Source organism: Poecilia reticulata, linkage group LG1 (assembly GCF_000633615.1).
Source record: "Poecilia reticulata strain Guanapo linkage group LG1, Guppy_female_1.0+MT, whole genome shotgun sequence".
Classification (NCBI taxonomy): domain Eukaryota; kingdom Metazoa; phylum Chordata; class Actinopteri; order Cyprinodontiformes; family Poeciliidae; genus Poecilia; species Poecilia reticulata.
Window position 1 is genome coordinate 8,748,773 of NC_024331.1, and position 24,104 is coordinate 8,772,876.

The following is a 24,104-nucleotide window of genomic DNA, read 5'->3' on the forward strand; positions in this document are numbered from 1 at the left end:
AGTAAAGTTTGTGGTTTCAACTTGACAAAATGTGGGGGGAAAAAACCTAATTAGACTGTTCCCCTCTTCACGAAACTCCTAATATTCCAATTATTACGCCGTGTTTTGCCAACACTGTCCACATGGCGAGAGATTAAAAGTGTGCGGATTGTTTTGAAAACGGTCTGCGTGGAGCAACATGACAGCAGCTGGTGGGAGATTAGGTTTGCTGGGAAATCTGACGGTGGGCTGAACGGAGCCGGGTATGTGCGGCAGTACCTGGATTTCGCAGGCGTACTGGGCGTTGTAGATGTAGTGAAAGGCCTCTTCGACGGTTTCCCCGAGAGCGACCACGCCGTGATTTCTCAGCACCAAAATCTGCACACAAACCACACACACACACACACACACAAAAAATAACTGTAGGTCAAACGGGGAGGTTTGTTTGTTTCGCGTGCTACAGCTCAGAAACACAAAAATGATAAATTAAAAAAAAACAGAGGAAACTCCCACAGGATGCGCTGCTACTTCCTATTTCAAAACGCACCCCGCCCTGATAATTACGTCTTTATTTTCTTAACTCGAACTTCCAGATATAGAACTTCCTCTGGCTTAGATATTTTTAAAACTCCTGCAGAAAATGTTTGGTGAAAGATCATATAAAAAGGCCGAGGGGAAGCCGACCTTCGCTGTTGGGCCGAGGGCTTTCTGCAGCTCCCTGCGCTCCTCCTGGTCGTCCAGGCTGCCCTGGTAGTTGTAGTAGGCGACGTCTCCCAAGATCAACGCTTCCTGGGAGATTGGCAGGAGGCCGCACTTCATCGATGACACCTAAATGGGAATAAAAGAGAGGAAAAGACAGATTGTTCCTCACGCCATCTCGTCAAATCGAGCTCTTGCAATGCGCAGCGTGGCGTGCGCTTACAGCCGCCGTGGCGGGAGTGTGAACGTGTATGATGCAGCGGATGTCCGGACGCATGGAGTAGATGGCGGCGTGCGGGCTGAAGCCGGCCGAGTCGATCCGCAGGGTGGTGGAGCCCTGCTCGATCACGTCCCCGATGATGTTCACCTTCACCTGAGAGGACGAGGACCAGGACAGACAGACGGACAGACAGACAGACCGTCAGCTCATTTGTTTTGGCTGGATGTTGAGGACGTCCAACATTTTTAATTCAATTCAGTTCATTTATGTAGCAGCAATCCACAACATGTCATCTAAATACACTTTGTCTTTACTTCTCTTTGTTCTGCCAGAGTAATGTCTTTTGAAATATTTTTTTATTGTATTATATTTTTAAAATGTACATCGCCTTGAACTGCCTTCCTTGTTGCAGAAATGTGCTACACAAATAAACTAGACTTTACAAAAATGCCAATTAAGTCCATTCAGACATAGATATACATCAACTGATCCTAGACATCAAACCATGCAGTCAAGTTCAGTTTATTATTCAAACTAGCTAAAAAAACAACAACAACAAAAAAAACAGTTTAAGGCTAATGAAACCCAGCAGATTGCGTTGAGTCACTGACGTTCTTGCAATCTCTTGTAGTAAGTGAGCGTGCGTGCAGCGACAGTGGAGAGGAAAAACTCTGTGTTAACAGGAAGAAACCTGCAGCGTTACCAGGCCTCCTGTCTTTTATGAGCAGCTGGTGATTGAGAATACAGAGCACTGATCCAAGAACAGCTTCTGTGCTAAAGAAAACTAACAAGTTAACGACAGTAGCAGCTGATTGCTGAAGAGCTTCAGTAATGACGTTTTCTCTCAGGTTTGGCGAACGTCATTAAACTCGGACAGGATGGACTTTTATCTGTCTGCCCTCGATGCCACGGCAACACAGGGATGAAAGCATGAAAACAAAAGTGGGTAGGTCTGCGGATACCTTGAGAAAGGTCGTTAAAGTCCACCGCTGGGCTGTCGCTTTCAGTGTCAACATGAATGTTAAAATCTCTCACTATAACAACCGTATCACTATTTAACACTAAACCAGATAGGCAATCTGAAAGCAGTTCTAAAAAGGGCCAGCTGAAGTATTATCCGTCACAGAGGATGTGTTTTTGTGGTAGTTTTCTTTAACCTAGCATAACATTATATTAGCATCAATACGTTTTGTATTGATGTTACATTTACATATCTGTGGTATGTTAGTCTATTTCCAGATATTTTCACTGCAAATTTTTCACTGAGTTGGTTTAAGAAAAAGTGGAGCAAATAAACATCTTGACAGCTCTTCTGAGAGGAAAACAGAGAGGCTAAAGGAATAAAAGCAGACCCAGTAAAGTGAAATGAAATATGCCCATGCAGCGTCGGATACAAAACCGGATACTCTCCCTTTAACAAAGGAATTAGACCAACTCCCTGGCATAAGTCAATATTATAACGAAAAATTACATTATCTGCTCCTCCAGAGGAAAGACACTGGAACACCAGTGGGAACGCTAATACATTCAGGGAATGGACATGATGTGCTTTGCATGGACAACTTCATTACCGGTCAATTAGTAGTTATTGTATTACCTCACAGAGGAACCTTAAAGGGACATGGAGCTAGACAACCTGGGGGGGGGAAATGAGTCAGAATCCAGTATTAATCCAATATTTTCCGATCTGACAGTGATTTTCACGTCAAATCAATCTGAGTGAAAAAGTGCTGATGGGATCACAGCTGGAACACAAAACCGAATGACGAGGCGCCAAACCAAAACCAGGCAGAGCTTTGACGAAGTGAGGAAAACCACAGCAGAGGTGATGAGATGAGAATATTTACACGCAGGGTTTAGTTTATCGAGAGGAGGGAAAAAAAAAAAGTTACGTTTTTCAACTGGCTATGCTTTAGGAGAGGAGAATAAATTTCAAACACCAGGTTTATCAGAACAGCGACTGAAAAAATCTCGACGTCATAATATCTCGAGGCACAGCAAATCCCGGACTTAAAATACGCTGTTCACTCATCACTTTCTTTACGGTTGTTTTTAGTTGTAAGAACATTTTGGACCTTAAAAACCTTCATTCTTCTTTTTCAACTTCAAGCGACGCCCTGCTGCTAATTGGGTAAAGAAATCCAAACGTAACGTGTGTCTAAGCAGCAGTAAAAATCCATAGATTTTGCCGTTCGGAGAGGATTGTTGGGTTGACCAGACGTGTACGCCCCAGTCGAAGCTCGACCTTTCCACTTCTACGTGGGTGTTTCACCAGATGACGTTTTATTGATTCGTCACCCACCCAGATGGAGGCGAACGGTACCAGTTGAGCATAAATAACCATCACAGTCACGTCTGCACAGACACAGACGAGCATTGATTTGGTTACGTCACATGTCCAAAATATTGCTCTGCTCCGTCTGTCATGCCTTTTAAATTGCGTCCTGTCAGACAAAATCATCACAGAGAAAAGCTGCACTTCTAAACTTCAAAAACAACAATAAAGGTGATGCAGCTCAGTGCAGAGAGGTGGATAAAACAGGTTAAACCTGAACGTAAAATTCTTTAAAACATGTAGACAAAGATAAATGGTAGAGCTCGGAGTTTGAGAATGGGTCGGCAGGAATGTGGTTGTCATAACAACATTAAATAATGCTGCGGTTATTGTGCTTTCATTCACATAACAGGAAAATGTTTAACATGATTGAATTAAAGCTCTGTTGCATCAACCTTCCAGACCTCTCAGGTCTTCTGGTTCTGGTGCTGCTCTACAGAACCAGAACCAAACATGGAGAAGCAGCATTCAGCTTCTGTGCACCACAGATCTGGAACAAACTTCGAGAAAACTGCAAAACTGCTGAAACACTGAGTTCCTTCTAAATCATGGCTAAAAACCCACCCTGATTTGTAGTAGGTGAAACACTGATCATTAAATCTGATGCTTATTTGACAAAATATAATGTTTATTGCTGTTTTATAATTGATTACTTTATTATGTTTTAAGGCGTAAAGAACTTTGAATTGTCTTGATGATTAAAAGTACTATGCAAATAAACTTCCCTTAATTGCGATTATTTAAATAAAAACAAAATTATAATTAGTGCTGAAAATACCAAATAACGACCTAGTGCTACTACATGTATTTATTGTCATTTTGTTTATTTTTCCTTGGAGTTGCACTGAAGACTGAACTACAGTCTTTTTACGGTTTATTTCCAATCTCAATGCTTAATATTTAATGTTTTCAGCACTCAGTAATGAGGCCTTTTTTCAGAATACAAAAACTGTGAAAGTTTATAATAAAAAAGTCAAATAACATCCAAGGGTAATTTGGTTGAAAAATTTCTAATTTTGACTAATAAAATAGTAGTAGTTTTTTTTATAAGTAATAGTTTTACCACTGTAGCTGTAAGACATTGAATAGAAAAGATTTATTTGACATGGACTTTGCACATTATTATTATCGCTGCAAACACACCAGAATTACCCAAAAGGATGCTTCTTTAAAATCTGCCAGCCTGGGAAAGAAAATAATAATAATAAACAGCGCCAGTAGAAACATTTCCAAAGAGCCAAATCGCCTGTTTTGTAAGCAAGGAAAAAGTGTTGAGGTCATTTTATCAGGCAGCTGACCGAGAGTTTGCTACACATCTTGTACAGGAGGAGGAACGTCTAGTTCTGCCTCAGTAATCAGTCCCTATTTTCTACTTGGGAAACATGAAAGAAAATTCTGCTGCAAAATCTAAGTAAACATCAGCCAAGTCAGAGCCAATGACTACATTCAAACGTTCAAATAAAAACAATTATATTTTGTATTTTTGAAATCTTTACTGAGATCGGACAGAAACTGACCAAAGTTCAGCACCCTGCAGCCTTCTCTCTCTCTCTGTCTCTCTTTCACTACACCCATCTGACTCCGATGCAACCTCCGGAGTCTTTATTCCGGATGACTTCCTCTTAATCAATCTCCATGCTTCTCCAAGTCAACCATGTAACTAGAGACCTCAAAGCATCAACACAGGTTGAAAGAGGAGAAGGAAAGGAAGGAGGGAGGAGATTAGAGAAGCATACAAAGACAGAAACAAAACACGCAGAGAATGACACATGTGACCAGAGCTACACGTCAACAGCTTCCCCTGACTTTTATGCACAATCCTAAGAACAATGATCAGACTTTCAATATTTTCTAAATACTCATCGTTCCTACTAGAGCTTCAGGATATCTGGAAAATATTTAAATGTGATAACATTCCTAAAAACATCAAGAGGACAGAAGGAAGGAAGAAACAAGAAAGGAAGCAATGAGTGAAGGAGAGACAGTACGAAGGAAGTGAAGACACATCATGGAAGGAAGAGAACCAAGGAAACACTGAAATAAAAGAAGTAATAGAAAGAGGAATAAGAAAGAAATAAGGAAAGGGAAGAAGGAAATATGAAAGAAATTAATATAGAAATTATAAGAAAGAAAGGACAACATTACGGCAATGGAACAGAGAAGATTGACTAGACATACAAACGTTTCTCTATATATCAAATTCCACACAATTTGCTGAGTAGAAATTTTGCATATCATCTAGAAAAGAAGGAACGTGACAAAGTTTGACTGTCCAGAAGAAACGCCAACACAGATCACAATCACTGTTCCAACCCGTTATGCAGGTCAGATGGAGGAATTAAAGTTCAAGGGTGAGGGCAACAACAGACCTTTGTTACCAAGACGAGAAAGGCACTTCTTTTCCCAAGATTGGCTCATTTGAAGCTCAAATGTAAAACTGAAAGAATAAATGAAACTTAAAAGTCCAAGAAATCCAGAATAACAGCAGCAGAAGCCAACAAATAAACACCCGACTGTTTACTCTGATGTTTAAGATAAAACATTGGCACCGAGCATTTTTTGAACCGAAACCAGAGGTAAACTATCCTCTTCCTGTTTGTTGTATCTGATGACAGAGAAGAAAACAAGCTACATTTTCAAGTGTCACAAGGTTTCTGCAGTTTTCACCGACTCAAATTTACGACATTTTAAGAATTTTCTCAAGACCTTTACGAATGGAATTTAAGGCCCAAATCAAGACATAAGAAACATTAGAAAAATGGCATATTTTATATAGTAGTCCACACTTTTTAGCACAGAATGAATGTTGCCATCGTTGGCAACAGAAGTGAGCTAGTAGCAAAGATGAACTGGAGCTAATTTATACTTACCAATGATAGATGCCGAAACGCTAGCTAGCTAGCAAGGGTTCATTAGCAGCTAGTTAGCGTTAGCCTAAACCGCCTCAAGTCAGAATGCAACACAGTTGTTTGCGTGTGACTCAAGCTTTTGCCTGACAGAAAAACCCGCAAGAAAAATAAATTACATTTAGGACCTGTGATTAGCCAACGTCCTCATTTTGTGAATTTCAGACTTTTTAAGGCACATGTGTCAAACTCAAGGCCCGTGGGCCACATGTGCAAACAAAACTGAGACATCAACAAGCTAACATCAAAATGTCCAAGAAAAGAAAAATAGATTTACAAGTAAGACTGTGAATGAAGATGTGAGTGAGTTGGTGTCAGGGCGGCAGGTCGCGCTAGACTTTTTTTGTTATCCGTCATCTTGACCGACAACAAAAAAGAAAAAAAAATCGGTCATGTACTATTTTTATTCGTGAAATTACAATCATATTAACATCGGCTATTTAGTCGCATTTTATGCGGTTTAGTTAATATTCACCGTGAATCCAGATCCCATCACAAATTAACCAGATAAATGCATCTACATTTTTCTCCGTAGTGACAAAAACCACTGACTGTGGCCTCAATAACTTTTAATTAAATTAAGCGACTTCACTTAAATTACCAGGACTTCACACGCTGGGGTCTGAATGCACTTCCTCCTGTTCCCCGGCAGAAAAATCTGCGCTAATTCATCATTCAGTTGGATCTGTCTGAACCAAACAGATCAACTGAACTCTGTGAGTGTTTTACCCTGTGCGTGGTCCGGTGTGCGCTTTTACCAGGATTTTTTTATTTTTTATTTTTGTGTGGTTTCGCTTCTCCGAAATGGACAAATGTTACGTCTGCAGCTCCTCCAGAACGCCGCTCTCCTGGGTAATGTGCACTCAGAAGGCTCCATTTGTTAAATCCGCTGGATGAATTACTTCCAGCGGTTTTTAATTCTTTGCAGCGGCAAAGCCGCGTCCGCAGTGGTTGAGCAGCGGACTGCGCATGTTACAGTCTGATTAACTTCTGCGTCGTCATTTATTTCCTCAAGATAAACTTCCGGCTCCTCAAATGGATTACCACAACGTTGCATTCTCTTTAGTTTTCTCTGGTCTGTAATGGAGACTTGAATTTAACGCGCCATTTCAATCAAAAGTTTTGAATGCGCTTCCTAACCAGACGCTCCAAAGCGTTATTCAACAGTATGAGGTGTTTAATTTACTTTTAACATTGTATTTTCATACAATTATGCTAGGGCTGCCCAAGTCTAGTTTTCCAGAGCTACCATCTGCAATTTTAGATGCGTTCCTTCTCTAACACACCTGGATCATTGACTCATTATAAGCCTCTACAGAACTGAGTTGCTGCTGATGAGGGAAGTCAACTTTTTGTCTGGGGTGTGTTTTAGCAGGGATGCATCTAAAAGTTGCAGTCTGGAAGACTGGAGCTGGAAACTCCTGATTTGTACCGTCAATGTATCCCGTTGAGGTTGGCCAATACGCTGAAGTGGCTCTCGGTGAAATTTAGTTTGACACCCCTGTTTTAAGGCCTTCATTCTAAAAACATGAATTTCAGACTTTTTAAGACCTTCATTCTAAATACACAAATTTAAGACTTTTTAATGCCTTCATTTTAAAATGCACGAATTTAAGACTTTTTAAGGATGCGGCAACACCTTGTGTCAACACGAGAGGAGCCAGTGACTCTGAACATGACAAATACAGACAAACCCAGAGGAAACTTTCGGTAAATGAAAGATTCATATCAGGTGTACTTGACATTTCTCACATTTCTCAAGCCATCAGCAGGAAAGCAGCAGTAACAACAGGATCACGCTGCAGCAGCCTGAACGATTCTTACCAGGTTTGATGCAGAAGCTTCAGCGAACGACAGACCTCTGGGGATGATGAGTATGTGGTCCTGTTCTTTACTCACTCGGCCCTGAAAGGGGAAACGAGGAGGTCAAATGTTAGCCTTTTTTGAAAAAAATGTCAACTTAAACAAAAACAATGCATTTGAATTTCCAATTAAGCACTAGAAATAAAAATACTGGGGTTTTAGCATGATTTACAGATTTGAGAAAGAGCCATGGATTCACATTTCTAGCTATATTTGGTGGTATATTTGTAAGCATTAAATCACCATTTCCATTTGCTCTGTGGGCATATCAGTCTCTTATTCAGACCTTGGTAAAAATGAGTAAAAAGCCTGAAAATAAATAAATATTTTAGTGCATTACCATAACCTTTAAGTGAAAAATGTGAAAAGAAAAATTCAGAACAATAATTCAATTGGGGAAAAGATCTCATGTGGATTTGTGGAGAAACCATTGTTGGTGGCCACCATTAATGGTTTCTCCACAAATCTTAATATATAAATGGGGAATTTTTAATTTTTATTTGTACTGTACATTTTTCCCTGGACTACAGCGTTAATGTGACAGTAGCTGCGTTTCCATTACAAATATGCACACAACTTTGATATTTTGCTAATGTCAAATAAACACAATGTCACATTTGCAGTTTCTCTATTAAACAGGAAATGCAATTAAATTCACAGGTGACTTTTGTTAAAAAAAACCCTAACACGTTTAACATGTATTTCTTCCCCCACTGGTTAAACTTACTCAAATAAAATCTGTTTATTTCCACTGAGATTCTGCTACTCCTATTACAAATTCATTTATTTTAAGGCTTTTTACTCATCTTCACCACATACGGCAGGCGCTGTGGCGTTTTTTTTTTTGTTTATTTCCCCTTCTTCCGTTTGGAGCTGGTCTTACTGTAATGTAGGAGTTGGCAAAGTGGGCCCAGCTGAACAGGTCCACCAGTCTGTAGAGGCTGGCCAGTTTGCAGCGCGTCAACTTCTCGCCTTTCACCATGGAGGCGAACTCCACCCCGAACAAGTCGTTGATGGGAGTCACCATCCCTAGACCTAAATGAGCCCAGTTGAATCACAGAGGGAGAGAAAACAAAAGAAACCCAGGTTATGAATGCTGTTTGTACAGATGAGGAGGTCTTAGAAAGAAAAATGAACTTCACTCAGGAACTAACCCTTCTAAACACATCTGGATTTTTATCTTCTGATCCATCTGGCTCCTCGCTGGAACCCTAAATTACTCAGCGATGTTATTCAACCCCGACCCCTCCTCGGCCGTCAGCCTGAATATCTGTGAAGGACGATCTGAAATGAACTGCTACATTGCCTTCGACGTCTAATTCGGCATTAGCTGTGCATTCCTGCACTCTGATTGGAAGCAGACTTCGCATATGGACGAAACTCGGAGGAGGATCAAAACGCGGCGAAGTATTCCCGGCTCTTCCGGAGTCTGGAGTTGGGATGACTAAGAGCGTTAAAGCCCTTCCCTCGGGCGTGCAAAGCCCGCGTTTGGGGATGGAGCCGTTTTCTCCCGATACCGTGACGTTTCGCTTTTGATCTTTTCCTTGAGGCCGATCCAAAGTGGTTGCTCTGTGGGCAATGACAGCTCGCTCTCATGAAGTCTTGTGTCTGGTTACCGTGGGTGACGGGCCAGAGCACAGCAAGCACTTACTGAGAGGGGAAGTGTTGAAGCCGGCCACCGAGCTGGCCATGAAGAAGTCGGCGATCTGCCGGAGGGCCAGCAGTCCGGTCGGGTTGTTCCCTTTCCGCTGCTGCTCCTGGATCAGGCACTCCAGCTCCTCTTTGAAGGCCTGGAGACAAAAAGAGACAAGAGTGAAACTCATGTTCCCTCAGATCTGTTTTAAACGCCGACAAGTCAGTGAAACTGGGCTACTCTTTCACAGATTTGGCTACAATTACAAAATTTCCACACATCTTTTTCCATTTTACAATCACTTTGTTTTAAGATGGGATTTTGGACATAAATATGAGCACAAAGAAAGTACACCAGGATTACCTCAACAACCTGGAGCTGTCAAACTGAACAAATACAAATTATGGTGCTTTTGAATAAATGCAACTTTTACTCTTTTTTTGGCATATTTTGCTACCTTTATTTTACATGTAAAAGTAAAAAAAGAAAAGAAAAGAAAAAAGTACTTTTTATCATTTGTTCTGTTTTAAAAAGTCCAGTCCAACCTGAGTTTGAACTTGTCTAAAGTCTCAAAGCAGAAAAGCTAAAGATTTAGATGTTTTTTTAGAATGAGTGTGCATTTTGTTGAAAACGAAACAATGTTAAAACCACATCATATATTAAGCATTATTAGATTTTTGTCCAGTTAGAAAATTGAAGATGAAAATGTAAGTCAAATGTAAGTCAAAGTTTTTTCCCACACATTTCCAGACTTGGGAAGACGTGAAACAACAAATCCTAGTTTTCCAGACTAAAGCGGCACAGACAGTTTATAGGCTGATTTCATTTTAATTGCAAGACTGAAAAAAGTGATTAAATCGCTGCAAACTCTTCTGCAGACAGTGATGTACATGGTGGCAGTGCTGCTAAGCATTGTGGGTATTATGCTGGCTTATGGGCACATTATGCCAAACAGGACAACACACCCATAGAAACAGTGCTGTTTAGTTATTATTTCATTAATATTTCACAAGGCGTTGATTTTACCCATGTTTACGTACATGATTAATGACTGTTTACTTGAAATTACTGCTATTTTAATGTTAACAGACTTGTGGATGGGAGGTTGAAACAAATATTGTAATTTCTTTTTTTTTTTTTTTACCTAAATGGTCACTTGTGAAACTAACAACTATTCTAACAACCGATAAAAAAAAGTGGCACATTGTGCAGTTTTACATTTACCTCTTGAGACTAATGAATTTCTAAATTAGTTCACTTGTTTCAACAATCGATTGATTATGATTGATCTGATTAATTGTTCCAGCTCTGGTAAAACATCACTTGTTTAAAATGAAGCTTGGATTCCGAGGATCCACTGTTTACCTTTCATCTGCGACTTGATATCTGTCAGTACATGGAAATACTGATTGGGACCTAATTAGCATTTCTCTCTTTTAATTTAAGAAAGTCTGTTTGGTGCAGAAAGCTACAAACTGGAAACACAAACACGGACAGGACGGTGAAACACGTGATGGGGGCGGAGCCTAGCAGACGGCGCCACACTGCCGGTAAAAAGTAGAAACATTCAAAAAGAGACCATGTCATCAGGAGGAACGTCCAACAGGACGACTGATGTGTTAATCGTAGATTAGAAATCCTCCATGGGTGTCAGTCGGACTCCTCCTTAAAGGATCAGCATTGGCTGGAGACACAACAAGACGTGTCGGGATTGGCTGAGTGGCCACTCTTCTATGTTGTGATTGGCTTATGCGTGTGAATGTGTGTGTGTGTGTGTGTCTTTGTTGCTAATCCTCATGTTCAGGACAGAGTTATCTGCTGAGTTCAGGGACTCCGTTTAATGCATTTCATGTTGGCAGCGTCTTATGTAAGAGCAAAAACAAACAGCTGGCTCAATGACCATTCAGTTCTGACGGATTTTACGTTTCAGAGCAGGTTTTCTGCTCATTTCTTTTGCTAAGTATGGAAAAAATAGAGCAATTATGAGACTTGCCGAGGAATACGAAAATCAAAGCAAGACCAGAAGGTAACAACATAAAACATTACAGCAGGTATCTGCTGTATGTGACTTTCAGGAAGGAGCAACAGCCTTTGTTTACCTGCTGATGTCATTAAAGCTGTGACCAATGCCAAGGATTACCCAGATGGACAAACGCATACGCATTCAGTTAAAGTCTGTCAGTCTGTGAGTTTGAGATGTGAGGATTTGGTTTCTCCTCACTCACAAGAACAAACTGGTTTTGAAATGTGTGTACAAACAAATTTGGGACATGCATGAAAGTGATTGAATTTTATCATATTCATTTCATGTTTCATTCAAAGCCACTTGGAGTGTTTTTCTGATGAAAACCTCAATCCTAGTTTCATCTGACCAAAGTGCACGGTTCACATTAAAGTTCCAGCTGAGGTTAGAAAACTTCACACATTTACATTTGTAACCGTAGAACAGCTGGATATTTTCTCCTAAAATGCCTGATGTCTCCCATGATGCCCCTCTTTTTACTGGATATCAGAGATGGACCTTTGTGTCACGTCATATTTGTTCCCTAAGGAAACAGAAAATCACAGATTAAATGTTTTGCTTTGAATGTGTAAGGGGTAAATAATCCTGACAACTTTTCAAAGGCTAGATTTTAAAAAGACTTCTCAGGGAAGTTATGCTACTAAAATTCACTATAACAACATTTTAAGGTTTTACACACTGTGTTTGGATAACTCCATTCAGATTCTTCAAACTAATATTCACGGTCCAGATCATCTCCTGATCGTTCATAAATACCATTAAAAACCAAAAAAGTTGAAAAGATACTTTACTACTGACTTATAAGTAAAAACAGATTTATTTTACAGCAAATCACACTTTCCATTTTATTTCACTGCAACTGGAATGTTTTTCACACCCCTTTTTTGCCATTTCCTGGTCTGTAGACATAATCTTGGGCAGAAATCAGTTTGTTTGAGCTGCTGTTTAATGCGGACTAAATTTGGCTCTACATTTATTGAGGTTTTCACCAGCTGCGCCTCCACCTAGCCATTAAAATTCCAGGCTATAATTTGGAAACACCCCAACTACAAAAAGGTTCCTTGCTGCTACATTTAAGAGCACTTAAGTATGACAACATGATGAATGGCAATCACATTATTTAATAATAAGTAGTTCCAACTATCATAAATGTTCACTTGGGGCATAATGACTTTTATTTATAAAAATAAAACTTAGCATGCAAGTACCAAGTGGTATAAATTAAACGGTAAAACTGTTGCAGGATGAATAGAGAATTTAAAGAGGCTAAACAGAAAAGAGACGCTTAATTTCTACACCTTCAACTCATAATAAGAAAACATGAACCAAATAATCCTTCAATTTTCAGCTTGATCAACAATGAACATGATCACAAGTGTGAACTAACCAATCAGAAGCTTACAAACCAAGACGTCATCATTCCAGGTTTTCCAAATTGCTGAAAGGCGCAGGTGGAAGAAAGAAAATACAAGAAAACAGGTCATGGCGGTTTTATGTGCCAACACCTATGGTAACATTAAATATTCATGCCATCATTTCATCTCAGCGCTAACGCAAAAGACGACATGCTCCCAGTTAGAGCTGCATGCGGGTGCAGAAACATGTCTAACCCGTTAACGTCGCCTTTCCTCTGCCCACTCATCCCTCCAGTAACCTCACTAGAAAGCCCCATCAGCACCGACAGAAACAGCTTTCTGGTTTTATTCTGTTTTTGTTAAAAGCAGAGCAGCCCAAGCGTGACGGGACACATACAGTCCACACATCACTGCTGGTCCTGAACGCCAGCCAGACATTCCTTGGTCCCTGGTGGTGAGGTTGCCTTGGTAGCCCAGTTGGTTGCGAATGCAGTTTTTGTTGCCGAGTGAGAGTTTAGGAAACTATTTTGCCAGCAGAACTTGAAAAGTTTGCAAAGAAAGTCTGTGACTCAACGAAAAAAAAGGTTTTTGTGTACATGAGAGATTTGACTGGTTGCTTCTGGAAAGGGGAAAACTTTCAACCATTAAGTTGTACACAAGGTTTTGTGATAATTACATGCCAACAACTTACAACTGACACACAAATACACGCCTAGTTTGGTGTATAGGGTGAATTCACACCAGCCCCGTTTAGTCCGCTTTAATCAAACTCTGGTTTGTTTGCCTATAAAGTCTGGTTCCTTTGGGGAGGTGTGAATGTGCAATCAAACTCTGATGCGGACAAAAAAAAAAGCAAACTCTGGTGCAGTTTGAAATCATATTGGATTCAAGTGCTCCAAAAGCACCAAGCAGATTGCAGCGCAGGGCATTCTGAGAAAATACGACCAAAGCTAATGAGAGTCTGGCATCGGCCAGAAAAATACCAAAGACAAAAGAGAAATCCCGCAACCGCTAAAATATCATGCTATTCCTTTTTTATTTATATTTTGTGCAGAAGGAAGTTGCTCTCAGCATCTTCTCCAGAGATGTTCAATGGTTTTTGGTCCAGCGCCACCACATGTCTGGGAGGGGAACAGGTCTTTCACAGGGTTTGGATTGTTTGACACAGTGCAGTGTGAAAGCGAACCGCACCGGCTGAAAATGTAAGAAATGTCACAATGTTGGTCCCCAATTGAATCGAGTCTACCGGACTAGAAGGTGCAAAAACACCAGAAGATTCTGGAATAAATGTTTTTTTTTTTTTTTTGCAGCATTGGGTCTTCACGAAGAACAGAAGGAAAGATTTTGGTTTTAGCAAAGAACTACCTAAAAATAGCAAGAGCGTTTTGAAAGGAGGAGATCAGCCTGTGGTTCTGGTGAGGTGTTGATGATAAAACACCAGCAGGTGACATGGCAGCTCAGGTGATCATTTGAATTCTGCGCCTCACTGCTGTTCACTTATATCAGAAAAGATAACTCTGGACCACGGAGCCTAGTCCCTCTTTCAGTCCAACAAAGATGTTTGTGACATCACCTCTGGTTCTGTGAAGGTTTCTTCCACTCAACCTTTCTTTAATACACTTTGATACTCTGAACTAGGACTGTTGTAAACGATTATTTTAGTAATCGAGTAATCTATAGATTTTTCTTACGATTAATCGAGTAATCGGATAAAAACAATTATGAAATAAAATATTGGTAAATCTTCCATAACACCAGTGTTACTATCGGATATCAACATCAGTCTATTTATTCCACATTTGTGCTTCCCTACCAGTTACTTTTTTGTAGACCGGGGGAGCAATACGGGATATTTACGGCTCCTCCGTTCAGAAACTCATCTACCAGCCATGTTCCGCCTCCCATTTGTTCAGACCGGGATGATATAAGTTTATTGTGCGGTTCGTCCGTAAAGCTGCTCTTACCCTGTAAGCATCAACCCTCAGCCGCCCGCCGTGTTCAGTCTCTCCGCTCACCTGTATAAATCCTCCTCGGTTTCTTCCCGCCGTTCAACCAGCAGCTCCGGAGCAGAAAGGCTGCCGAACTCCCGGCATCGCGCCGGTCATTTTAAGGATGTTTATTGGTCCCACAAAAACGATAAAAACCCAGAATTATCACCAATCAATAAAATCCCCGCGGGCCAAACTTGAAGATTGGACGTTATGCCGCTAACACGTAGCTTCCGTCAACAACTCAGAGGTGGAAGTCAGAGCTCCGCTCAACGCAAATAATGTTCAGGCTAAAACACGGTGCGCTAAATAAAACATAAATTAACGAAGCTTCGAGGCAGGTCAATTTTCCTCGAGGAATTTTAATAATCGAGGTACTCGAATCACTCGAGGAATCGTTTCAGCCCTACTCTGAACTGAAATGATGAGTACCTACAGTATAAGCTAAGACTTCAGAGCAATAAGCTCTGCATGAAATGAGGCCATGAGATATTAATAGACTTTTTGAAGATATTCTAATTCATGAACAACTAAACTTTACAATGTGCAATGTCATAGAGAAAATCCATGTTTTTTGGGGGTTTTTTTTTACACTTTGATACAAAACCTGTCCAACTTGCATCAGCTTGCAATGACACCAATCAGAAACCACGCCAGGCACCATCAAGAACCGTTTAAGCTAGCAGGCATCTGGTTCCTGATATGTGCGTGCGCGTTCTCAGAGAGATTATGACAGCGGGGATTTGATTCCTCTCATCGAAACAGATTAATACGGGAACATAAAGTGGATCGTATAGTTAATAATTCAGAGAATCCCTCCAACCTCCCCCAACATCATCTCACTCACACACACACACACACACACATGCACACACACATGGATACACATCTGTAGCGGTGAAAACAACATCACAAGTCAGCTGTGATTCTTTTTTTTTTTTTTTTTTAGCTGCTGTGGCGTTTTGGTAGAAGCCTTTCATCACATCTGCGCCTTTAAAAACCAAAACCAGAAAATCAGATAAGAGATGAAGTTACGTCATTACAGCAGAAATAATATCCGTTCCTCTGCTAGAGTCAAATTATTGGCTGAGACACAACAGTAAGCAGGTTTGTTCACTCCTGTTAAATCAGATCAATAAGGAAATGGAGATGCGGCTTTTTAAAAACAGTTTTAGTCTGTTCATGTTTTCCTCCAAGTATGACCAAATCATTTATTTTTGCATGTTCTCTGCGCTCTCCTGTCCTGCTAATCTCTTCCTTTTTTTCCTTCGCACTCCTGCGGATGCAGTTGACAGTAAAACTGTTGCACGTCGTCCTTCGGGGAAGAAACTTGTTACTTTTATTACGTTTCCTGAACTGAAGCCAGTCGGACGCGTCTTTGCTTGCTTCTTCCATGAAGGTTGTGTCAGTTTAGATAGCTTCACCATTACATCACCCACACACACATTTGTGTCTTCATGTTGAGTACTGTTATCATAATAATGTGCTAATCCGCAAACCAAACATCTGGAAAAAAAACACTTCAGTCATGCTGGATCTCCAACACTTTCTCGGTAATCTAATTTTTGTTTTGAAATGGTAGCGTTTTTAAAACGCTGGTGTAAAGTGGACAACTTTATACCAGTTCAGCATTTGGGGACTAAGCTAACCACAGAATGTTTTTCTAAGTCATATCTAAAATATTTTTAGAAAACCTGCAGCTTTGGAAGGTGAAATGCATACATGCTACATGACAAGCTATTGACTGGATTTGAAATGCAGCCAATCCAGTAGCTTAAAATATATTATATTAGCGCTAATTGGTCCCACAAACAATAAAGGCCCAACTTTATTGTAACATTTTTCCAGACTTATCCAGACCTGGAAAACATCTGAAGCAGACTTTCATTTCATTCTCACTCCCACAAACATGCCCCACAGTTCACCTGCAAGAGCACACTGACCCGAACTTCCATTATCTGACATCCAAAGTAAAACGGATGAGGGGGAACTGCAGACTCCACATGAAAGCACCGAAACGCAAAAGACAAATACGCCTCGGACAAGGACACACACTCCGACTCGGTCCTGAAAGGCAAGCAGTCAGAGGGCAGACTGGGCCTGTAATTTCAGACACAGTCTCCCCAGTTATATAAGCACAAGGCTGCTACTTCAACGTGACTTTTAGGAAGTGGAGAGGAGCCGACCCGCAGACCTGCCAATGGTATCGATCGTCCCCGTTTCATTTCAAAGTGCGTCGGTGAAAATGCTCACAGGCTGAAGCTGCTGTGGCTCAGGAATCCGCAACGACTCTCTGCTCTCCGCTTTACAAGAAGAGCGCAGAAATCACAGGGGGCAAGGTGGGATAGATTTATATCAAGCTTTAAAATAAAAAAGTATGTTTGACAAAATGAAAGCAACAGACTGATACAAAAAAACTAGTTCTCCTTCTTCCAGTATGATAATCCTTACTAAAAATACCACAGCGTCACACAAAAGTTTGAAAACATATAAAATGTTCAAATTGCTTCTAATTAAAGCACTTATTTGTAACACTGCAATAATAATTTTATCTACCGACTATAACAGCTTTGATAATGTCAGTTACTTTTATTCACTGCATTTTTAATTTTTTTTTGACATATTTAAGCAATAAACCCAAGCTAACACTGGCAGTGTTTTTCAAGAAAACGTAGTTATGAAACCAACAGATCTGTCACATTTTTACCTTCTGAACCGTCAGTAACTCGACTCCCAAAGTGTCTAATCCAAGCTTATGTCTCTAAACTTTACCTGATCTCAGAAAAGTTGGCTTTGAACTAAAACTTTACAACTTCCAGTAAACCCCCCCAAATAGTGTCAAAGGTCAATGGCACGTTTACTACCCTTGAGGGGAGATACATTTGCTGCTTTCCAAATACGCAAAAGAACATGAAAAATAAAAGCACTGATGCATATTTTTTTTATTTTCCTTTATTTAACCAGGTAAACCCCATTGAGATCCAGATCTCATTTTGAAGGGGGACCTGAGCATATACAACTCATATCCTCTTTGGGAACAAGAATATAAACAAATGATAAAAGCAATCCAACAGAATGATCAGATAAGTCAACTATAGTGAAATTCGCCAAAAAACAAATGCTTTTCCGCATCTTAAGCTCTCCTGAAGGACTTTGGAGACTCTTGACAGTGAAGGAATTGCTCCTCTGTTGGAATTTCAACAGCCTGAAATTCCCAGAGGGAGACCCGACTGCCAAAGCTTGGCTCAGAGAGGAAATGTGGAAATGCTTAAAGAGACCCTCTGCAGTAACTTCAACCACTGAAGTTCTATCAAACTAGAACTTTAGGACTCAACAGAGAACATGGGAAAACACAGCGAACCACACTTGAGACATTTCCTTCACACGTGGGGATCCTCAGCGGAGATCATCCAAGTGCCATAAATTATCCGCTTGTGATCCGTGGAACATGTGGGGTACCGCAGTAACAAGTGCAAATGCGGGGGAAATCACTAAATCACTTTCACTGGACAAAGAACAAACTGCACCGTGAGCTTTGGATGTAAAGACAAAGAAAAGGAACGAGAGAGAGAGACAGAGAGAGAAATAAAAGCAGGATGAGCGAGGGTGCTTAAAATAGAAGCAGCATGTGGAGGAACAAGTCCAATTCAATTTCATCTAAATTTAATCTGGTGCTCGTGATGGGCTTTTACCCTCCCCGGTCCCAGTTATGGTAAACTCAAGCCACTGAAGACAAACGCAGAGAGAGGCTTTCTGCAGAACAAAACAAAAACACATTAATACCCTGATTTAGCAACGGTGACATCATACGTCTCTGCACCAAATAAAGTCTGTTTTTATGAACTCGTGTGCATGAAAATCTTTTGTGTAACAGATCACCACGTAAGAGAGCCTCATAAAAGACCTCCAGGCACATTTCATTATGTGTATGTCATTCAGACCAGTTGCTTACAGATGCAATCTGGAGAGACCACTTTCTGACTTTTACCTTGATGCCAGAAATGTTTCGTGTTTAGCAGGAAGTAAGATTAAATAACAGAATGATTACCAGAATATTGATAATGTGGAAGTGCAGAAGAAAAATGACTTGTTTATCATTTCACAAAGTAAAACAAAAGGCGTTAATGCATCTAAACTTTATTGATCACATATCTTTAAAAGTTCCTAAGCAATGTAAGACGTTACTTCCAGTAAATTCAACTTGTCCACCTTCCACCGTATAAAGAGGAAGGTGCCACCAACTGGTGATAAATTTGCTCCTACCCATGAGAGACACAAAAAGGCTAGCTAGCTAGGGTAAAATAGCAGCTAATTAGTGGGAGCTTCAACTGACTCGAGTCACAATACGCCACAACCTTATGCCTGAAAGAAAGTCCCTATAAAAACCCCCAAAACTTTTAAATAGTCTTGACACGACAAAATTTAAGGCCTGTGAGTAACGCACATAACCCTGCTGCAGTCTTAGTGCGATGATCAAATGTCACGGTCGGACAGCGGGGAAGTGTCCCGTCGTCAGACCGTCAGTTCCCGAAACAACAAAAAACCTCAGAGTGACCCAGCTGAGTTGAAACTTGTGGGGTCAACTTCCTTTTTAACAAAAAATATAAGATTTTTAAGGCCTTATTCTAGACGCAAATCTAAAACGTTTTAAGGATGCATGAGAATGCATTTGATCGCATATCAATGTGGTAAACAGACCAACACAAAGAGGAGAATGATGGAAAGTGAAGTGGTAAATGGACTGAATTAGTATGGCATGTATGACCAGCTTTTCCAGTTATACTTGCCATGGAAAATGCTGTACGCTGCAGCCACACTCGTCCATTCACACTCAAGCACGCACACATTCAAGCAGATAAGTAAACGTAGGTTGAGCGCCTTGCCCAGAGGCACATCGACATGCGGCAGGAATCAAGGCCCTCAACTTTCTGTTGCAGTTCAGATATTCCACCCACTGAGCCACGATCACCCAAATTCCTTTAGATACGGCAGTCCAGTCTATTGTCCTTCAGAAGTCACTAAATTAGTGAATAAAATTCCCCTGTGTGTAATTTAGACAGCCGTTTCAGATAGAGCTACAATTGGCTGAGTCGTGTTAATGTGTTGGAATGGTCCAGTCAAAGCCCAAACCAAAAACCAATTAAAAATCTGTGGCAAAACTTGAAAAATGATGCTCAGTTCATTTGTGAAATGAAAATAAATACCAATTTGACTTCACAATTATACATAACTCTGTATTGGTCCGTCACAAAAAAACACAATTAAAACACAATGAAGTTTGAAGCTCAGGACATGTGAATACCTTTCCAAGGCTCTGTGTGTTTCTTGCAATCAGAGACGGATTTTCTTTCACCTTAAACTCCACGGCAGTTTGAGGTGTTGCTGCTGAACACACACCAAATAATTTCCCCAACAAAAGAAACTCAGAGTTTATCTCTAGCCTGTGATTTCTAAAAAGTAAACACAGGTGCAAATAGGAGAGGAGTGAATGAAGTCTTCAGAATTCAGCCAGTCCCGCCTGAGCTACAACTGGTTGGGCTCAAAATAAAACCCGGCGTCTGATCGGTCGCAACGTGTAATCTGCGACCGCCAGCAGAAGCATAAAACGACAGCGGAAACAAACAGAGAAAAGGACGGGTGGAAAACGAAAGGAGAGGAAATCTGGCCGATGACGCACTGCTCTTCCTACAACACAGGAAACATGGAGGAACAGACATAAAGCCGCGTCCAGCCGGTGTCACACAAGTCACTGTTGTGTCTGAATATTGAAAAAGAGACCAGAGGGTCTTTCTGCGAAGCCACTGCAGGGAGCCACCTGTTCACTGGTGTCTGATATCGGTTTGAATCACGTCCAAAACCACACGGAGCAGAAAAAAGACGAAAAAAAAAGAAACGCACAAAGCAGTGTGTGACCACGCAGGCAAAACAACAAACAGGAACCCGCTGAGCTGCAGCTGTGGATAATGACGGCAGCTAACCATCAAATGGCTGAGTTAGAGCTGATGAGACCAAAAGGCAAATTCTGGGGAGAAAAAATAAAAAACAGAGGAAAAATATAAAACATAACTTTTCATTGTTTCTTTATTAGCATACTGCTCACAGTCTGCAGCCCCAGCATACAATATACTGCTATAAGTATTCATTCACCCTTGTAAAATCATTAGCTTGTATAGAATCCAAGCTAAGACAGATTCTTCTATTAATCATTTTGTAGCTTATGTTCTATAAATATGGAAAATGACAACAAACAGGTAGCACCAGTTGAAGCTAGTTACTTTTAAAAAGCTTCTTGTAGATGTTTAATGCTGATTTTGCATTAAAACTCCCATTAAAAACTCCTAAAATGTCAATTTCTTGTTGCATCTATAATCAAAAACATTTCCCTTTTGGTTTCTAAGAGCCACAGGTTGCAGACCCCTGATTTGAGCTGCCAAGACAAGACAACTGAAAACATAAAGGAAACCCTCATGGAAACTAAAAGCTTCACACATCACTCATATGGAAGTAATGATGTTTGTAAATCTACACTGAAACAGACTTATGCTGTAATATGTTTACTTCATATCTAACTATGAAGCTGTCGACATTAAAGATAGTGAAACACGGCTGTGCTGCGTAGGTTTGATTTTCATTTCTGCAGCATCTTTAGGAATCAAAGATTCACATAAATCACCAGCAGAGTAGCTCTGCCTAAAAAAAAAGAAGTCAGAATTATGGATTGAAGCACGCCATTTTTAATAGCAGCACAATATTTTATGGTGTAATTTAGCCCTTTCTGTACAGTATACAGTTCTTAACTTTGTTTATATATATATATATTTATTTTTGTGTAAATCTACATGCCTCATGTCGCACCTGAATTTCCCCACCGTGGCACGATAAGGGAGATTCCTACTCCATTCTGCTACTGATAAAGGATGGAAGGCGGTTGCTTTGCTAGACATTTTATTGACGGTCGACCAGACAGGTAATCAATAACTTCACAGCAGCGTCCTGCAGCAAACTGTCTGCTCAGGGCGGCGCCCTTGCATGAACCCGGCTGCTCGCTCTGCTGCATGCCAGGTGCATCAGCAGGGAGTGAAGGGGGAAAACCTGCAGTGGGGGAAGGTGCTCTTTCCCTTTAAGACTGCGAAGGCAGACAGTGAATGCCAAGGAAACCACACTGAGCATGTGCAGAGAGGCAATTACGTTTTAAAGTCAGAGCAAGAACGGGTAAACGCAAACATCCAGTCAGGCCAAAAGACTTGGGGCTACATAGAGGTTTTCCCTCCAGATGGACAACAACGCTAAACATTCAACCAGATCTACACCGGAATGGCTCAGATCAAATTATATTCATACGCTAGAATGGCCTAGTCAAAGTCAGAATCTAAATTCAACTAATAAATCTGTGTTAAGCTTTGACAATTGATGTATAAAGATGATCCACGTTAAAGATGAATGCGCCTCAGCTGCATCGCAATGGAAAATGGAAAAAGGTGAAACGAAAGAGCAACGTCAGCGAGAGATATTTCTACTAATTATTGACTTGCAAATGCGTGCCACACTTCTCAAATTTAAATGTATCAAAATAAAGCGTATAAAGTGTGCAAGGGTTGTGAATACTTTAGCAAGACACCGCATCTTTGTTTGTGCTTTTTATGACGTGCAGCACTCCACATTCAGCGGCAGTTCTTATCTCACAGCCGTAAATCTGTCCCTGGCGCTATTCAAAGTACATCACTAGAACTATGCATACAAACAAACACACCTTCCACCTCTGTCCAGCTCTGCAGGGTTACGCGCTCGTCAGTGAGAGACGAGCCTTAAGTCAATACTGCAGAGCAAATATCCAGGATGGTGGGTGTGTTGTAAAATGTCCAAGCACCTGTTCAAAGGGCGCCGCACAGAGCAGTATAATGGTCTGCTGTGTTTATGAGAACATGTCACAATACATAAGGACAAATGGGCTGATTTAAGAGTGATGAGATGCAAGGATTAAGAAATTCAAAAAGGCAAATGAAAGGGAAGCAGATTTCAAAAGTTCGACGAACGTTTGTCAGTTGTGACAACAGCTGTAAGTCTCTACCCGCAAAACCATAATTTAGTTTGGAAAACAACGTTATGTCTTAATGATTCCACGCCAGCCTGGTGAAAACCGGCAAATTGTTCTATGCTTCGCTTCATACAGGGGGTCTGGACTATTAGCTGTTGAGAAACGACTTCTTCCATATCCATTGGGTAACATTTGACCGTGATGCGCCAGTTCGACACTATGAAGCTTTGTGGAAGTTGCTTGTACTGTAAACATCCATCCTCCACTACGAAGAGGGATGTGCTGAGCTGAACCAGATTGCTGTTAAAGTTAATTTAATATTTGGAACATGGATTGAACGGCTTTGTTCACTTCCTACTAAAACTGCAGGCAGACTACCATTCTAGAGCAGTGCAGGACATCAACATCATCGTTCACAACTTGTGTTGGCTGATAGAAAATCTACTGAAGAAATCCTCTTCAATTAGCCCGGCCATTGCCTTCATGCGCAATTCCACTTGATTAAAATTTCCCTTCGCTGCTTCATCTGGCCTTTCTCCCACTTGCTTGGATTACCCGGCCAATGGGTGAACAGAGGAAGTTGTGAACGGTGAACTTTCTGCGCCGTTTTAGTTTTTTGAATGGCAGTGGAAGTGAACAAAGCCGTTCAGTCTGTTTTGGCCACGCTTTCAAACACTGAATTAACATTAACCGCCATCTTTATTCGGCTCAGCACTTATCTCTTTGCATCGGAGGACAGTTGCTTACAACCCAGACGTTTTCCGGTAAGCTTCATAGCGTCAAACTGGCGCATTACAAACGTCACAGCTAAACGTTAGCGATTGGGTAAAACTTAAAAGTTCAACAGAGTAGACGTCTCCAGTGAGCAATCATTTCTCAACAGCCGAGGGTCCAGACCCTCTAAATGAAGCAAAGCCTAGAAAAGGGGTCTGGTTTTGATCTGACTACACTTCATCAGCATTGAAGAGATATTAGAATGGATCACAAATGCGTAGGAAGGCAGTAGCCTGACTAATGCCACGCCAGAGGCTAAAGAAAACAACATTCATTGTGTTTGCTCATACTTCC

At 40.8% G+C, this 24,104-nt stretch overlaps 1 protein-coding gene across 7 annotated transcripts in view; it reads right to left on the bottom strand.

The window, feature by feature from the left end:
• The window catches only part of add3a (adducin 3 (gamma) a), a 113,434-nt gene that overhangs the window by 17,075 nt on the left and 72,255 nt on the right, over nucleotides 1–24,104 (bottom strand). For all 7 annotated transcript variants that reach the window (XM_017305459.1, XM_017305458.1, XM_017305457.1 and 4 more), the window contains 6 exons: nucleotides 9,654–9,792; nucleotides 8,886–9,037; nucleotides 7,964–8,044; nucleotides 902–1,051; nucleotides 664–807; nucleotides 259–357 (listed from right to left, as the gene is read on the bottom strand). In XM_017305459.1, the coding sequence (XP_017160948.1) occupies nucleotides 259–357; nucleotides 664–807; nucleotides 902–1,051; nucleotides 7,964–8,044; nucleotides 8,886–9,037; nucleotides 9,654–9,792 (765 nt within the window). The remainder of the gene's footprint in view (nucleotides 1–258; nucleotides 358–663; nucleotides 808–901; nucleotides 1,052–7,963; nucleotides 8,045–8,885; nucleotides 9,038–9,653; nucleotides 9,793–24,104) is intronic.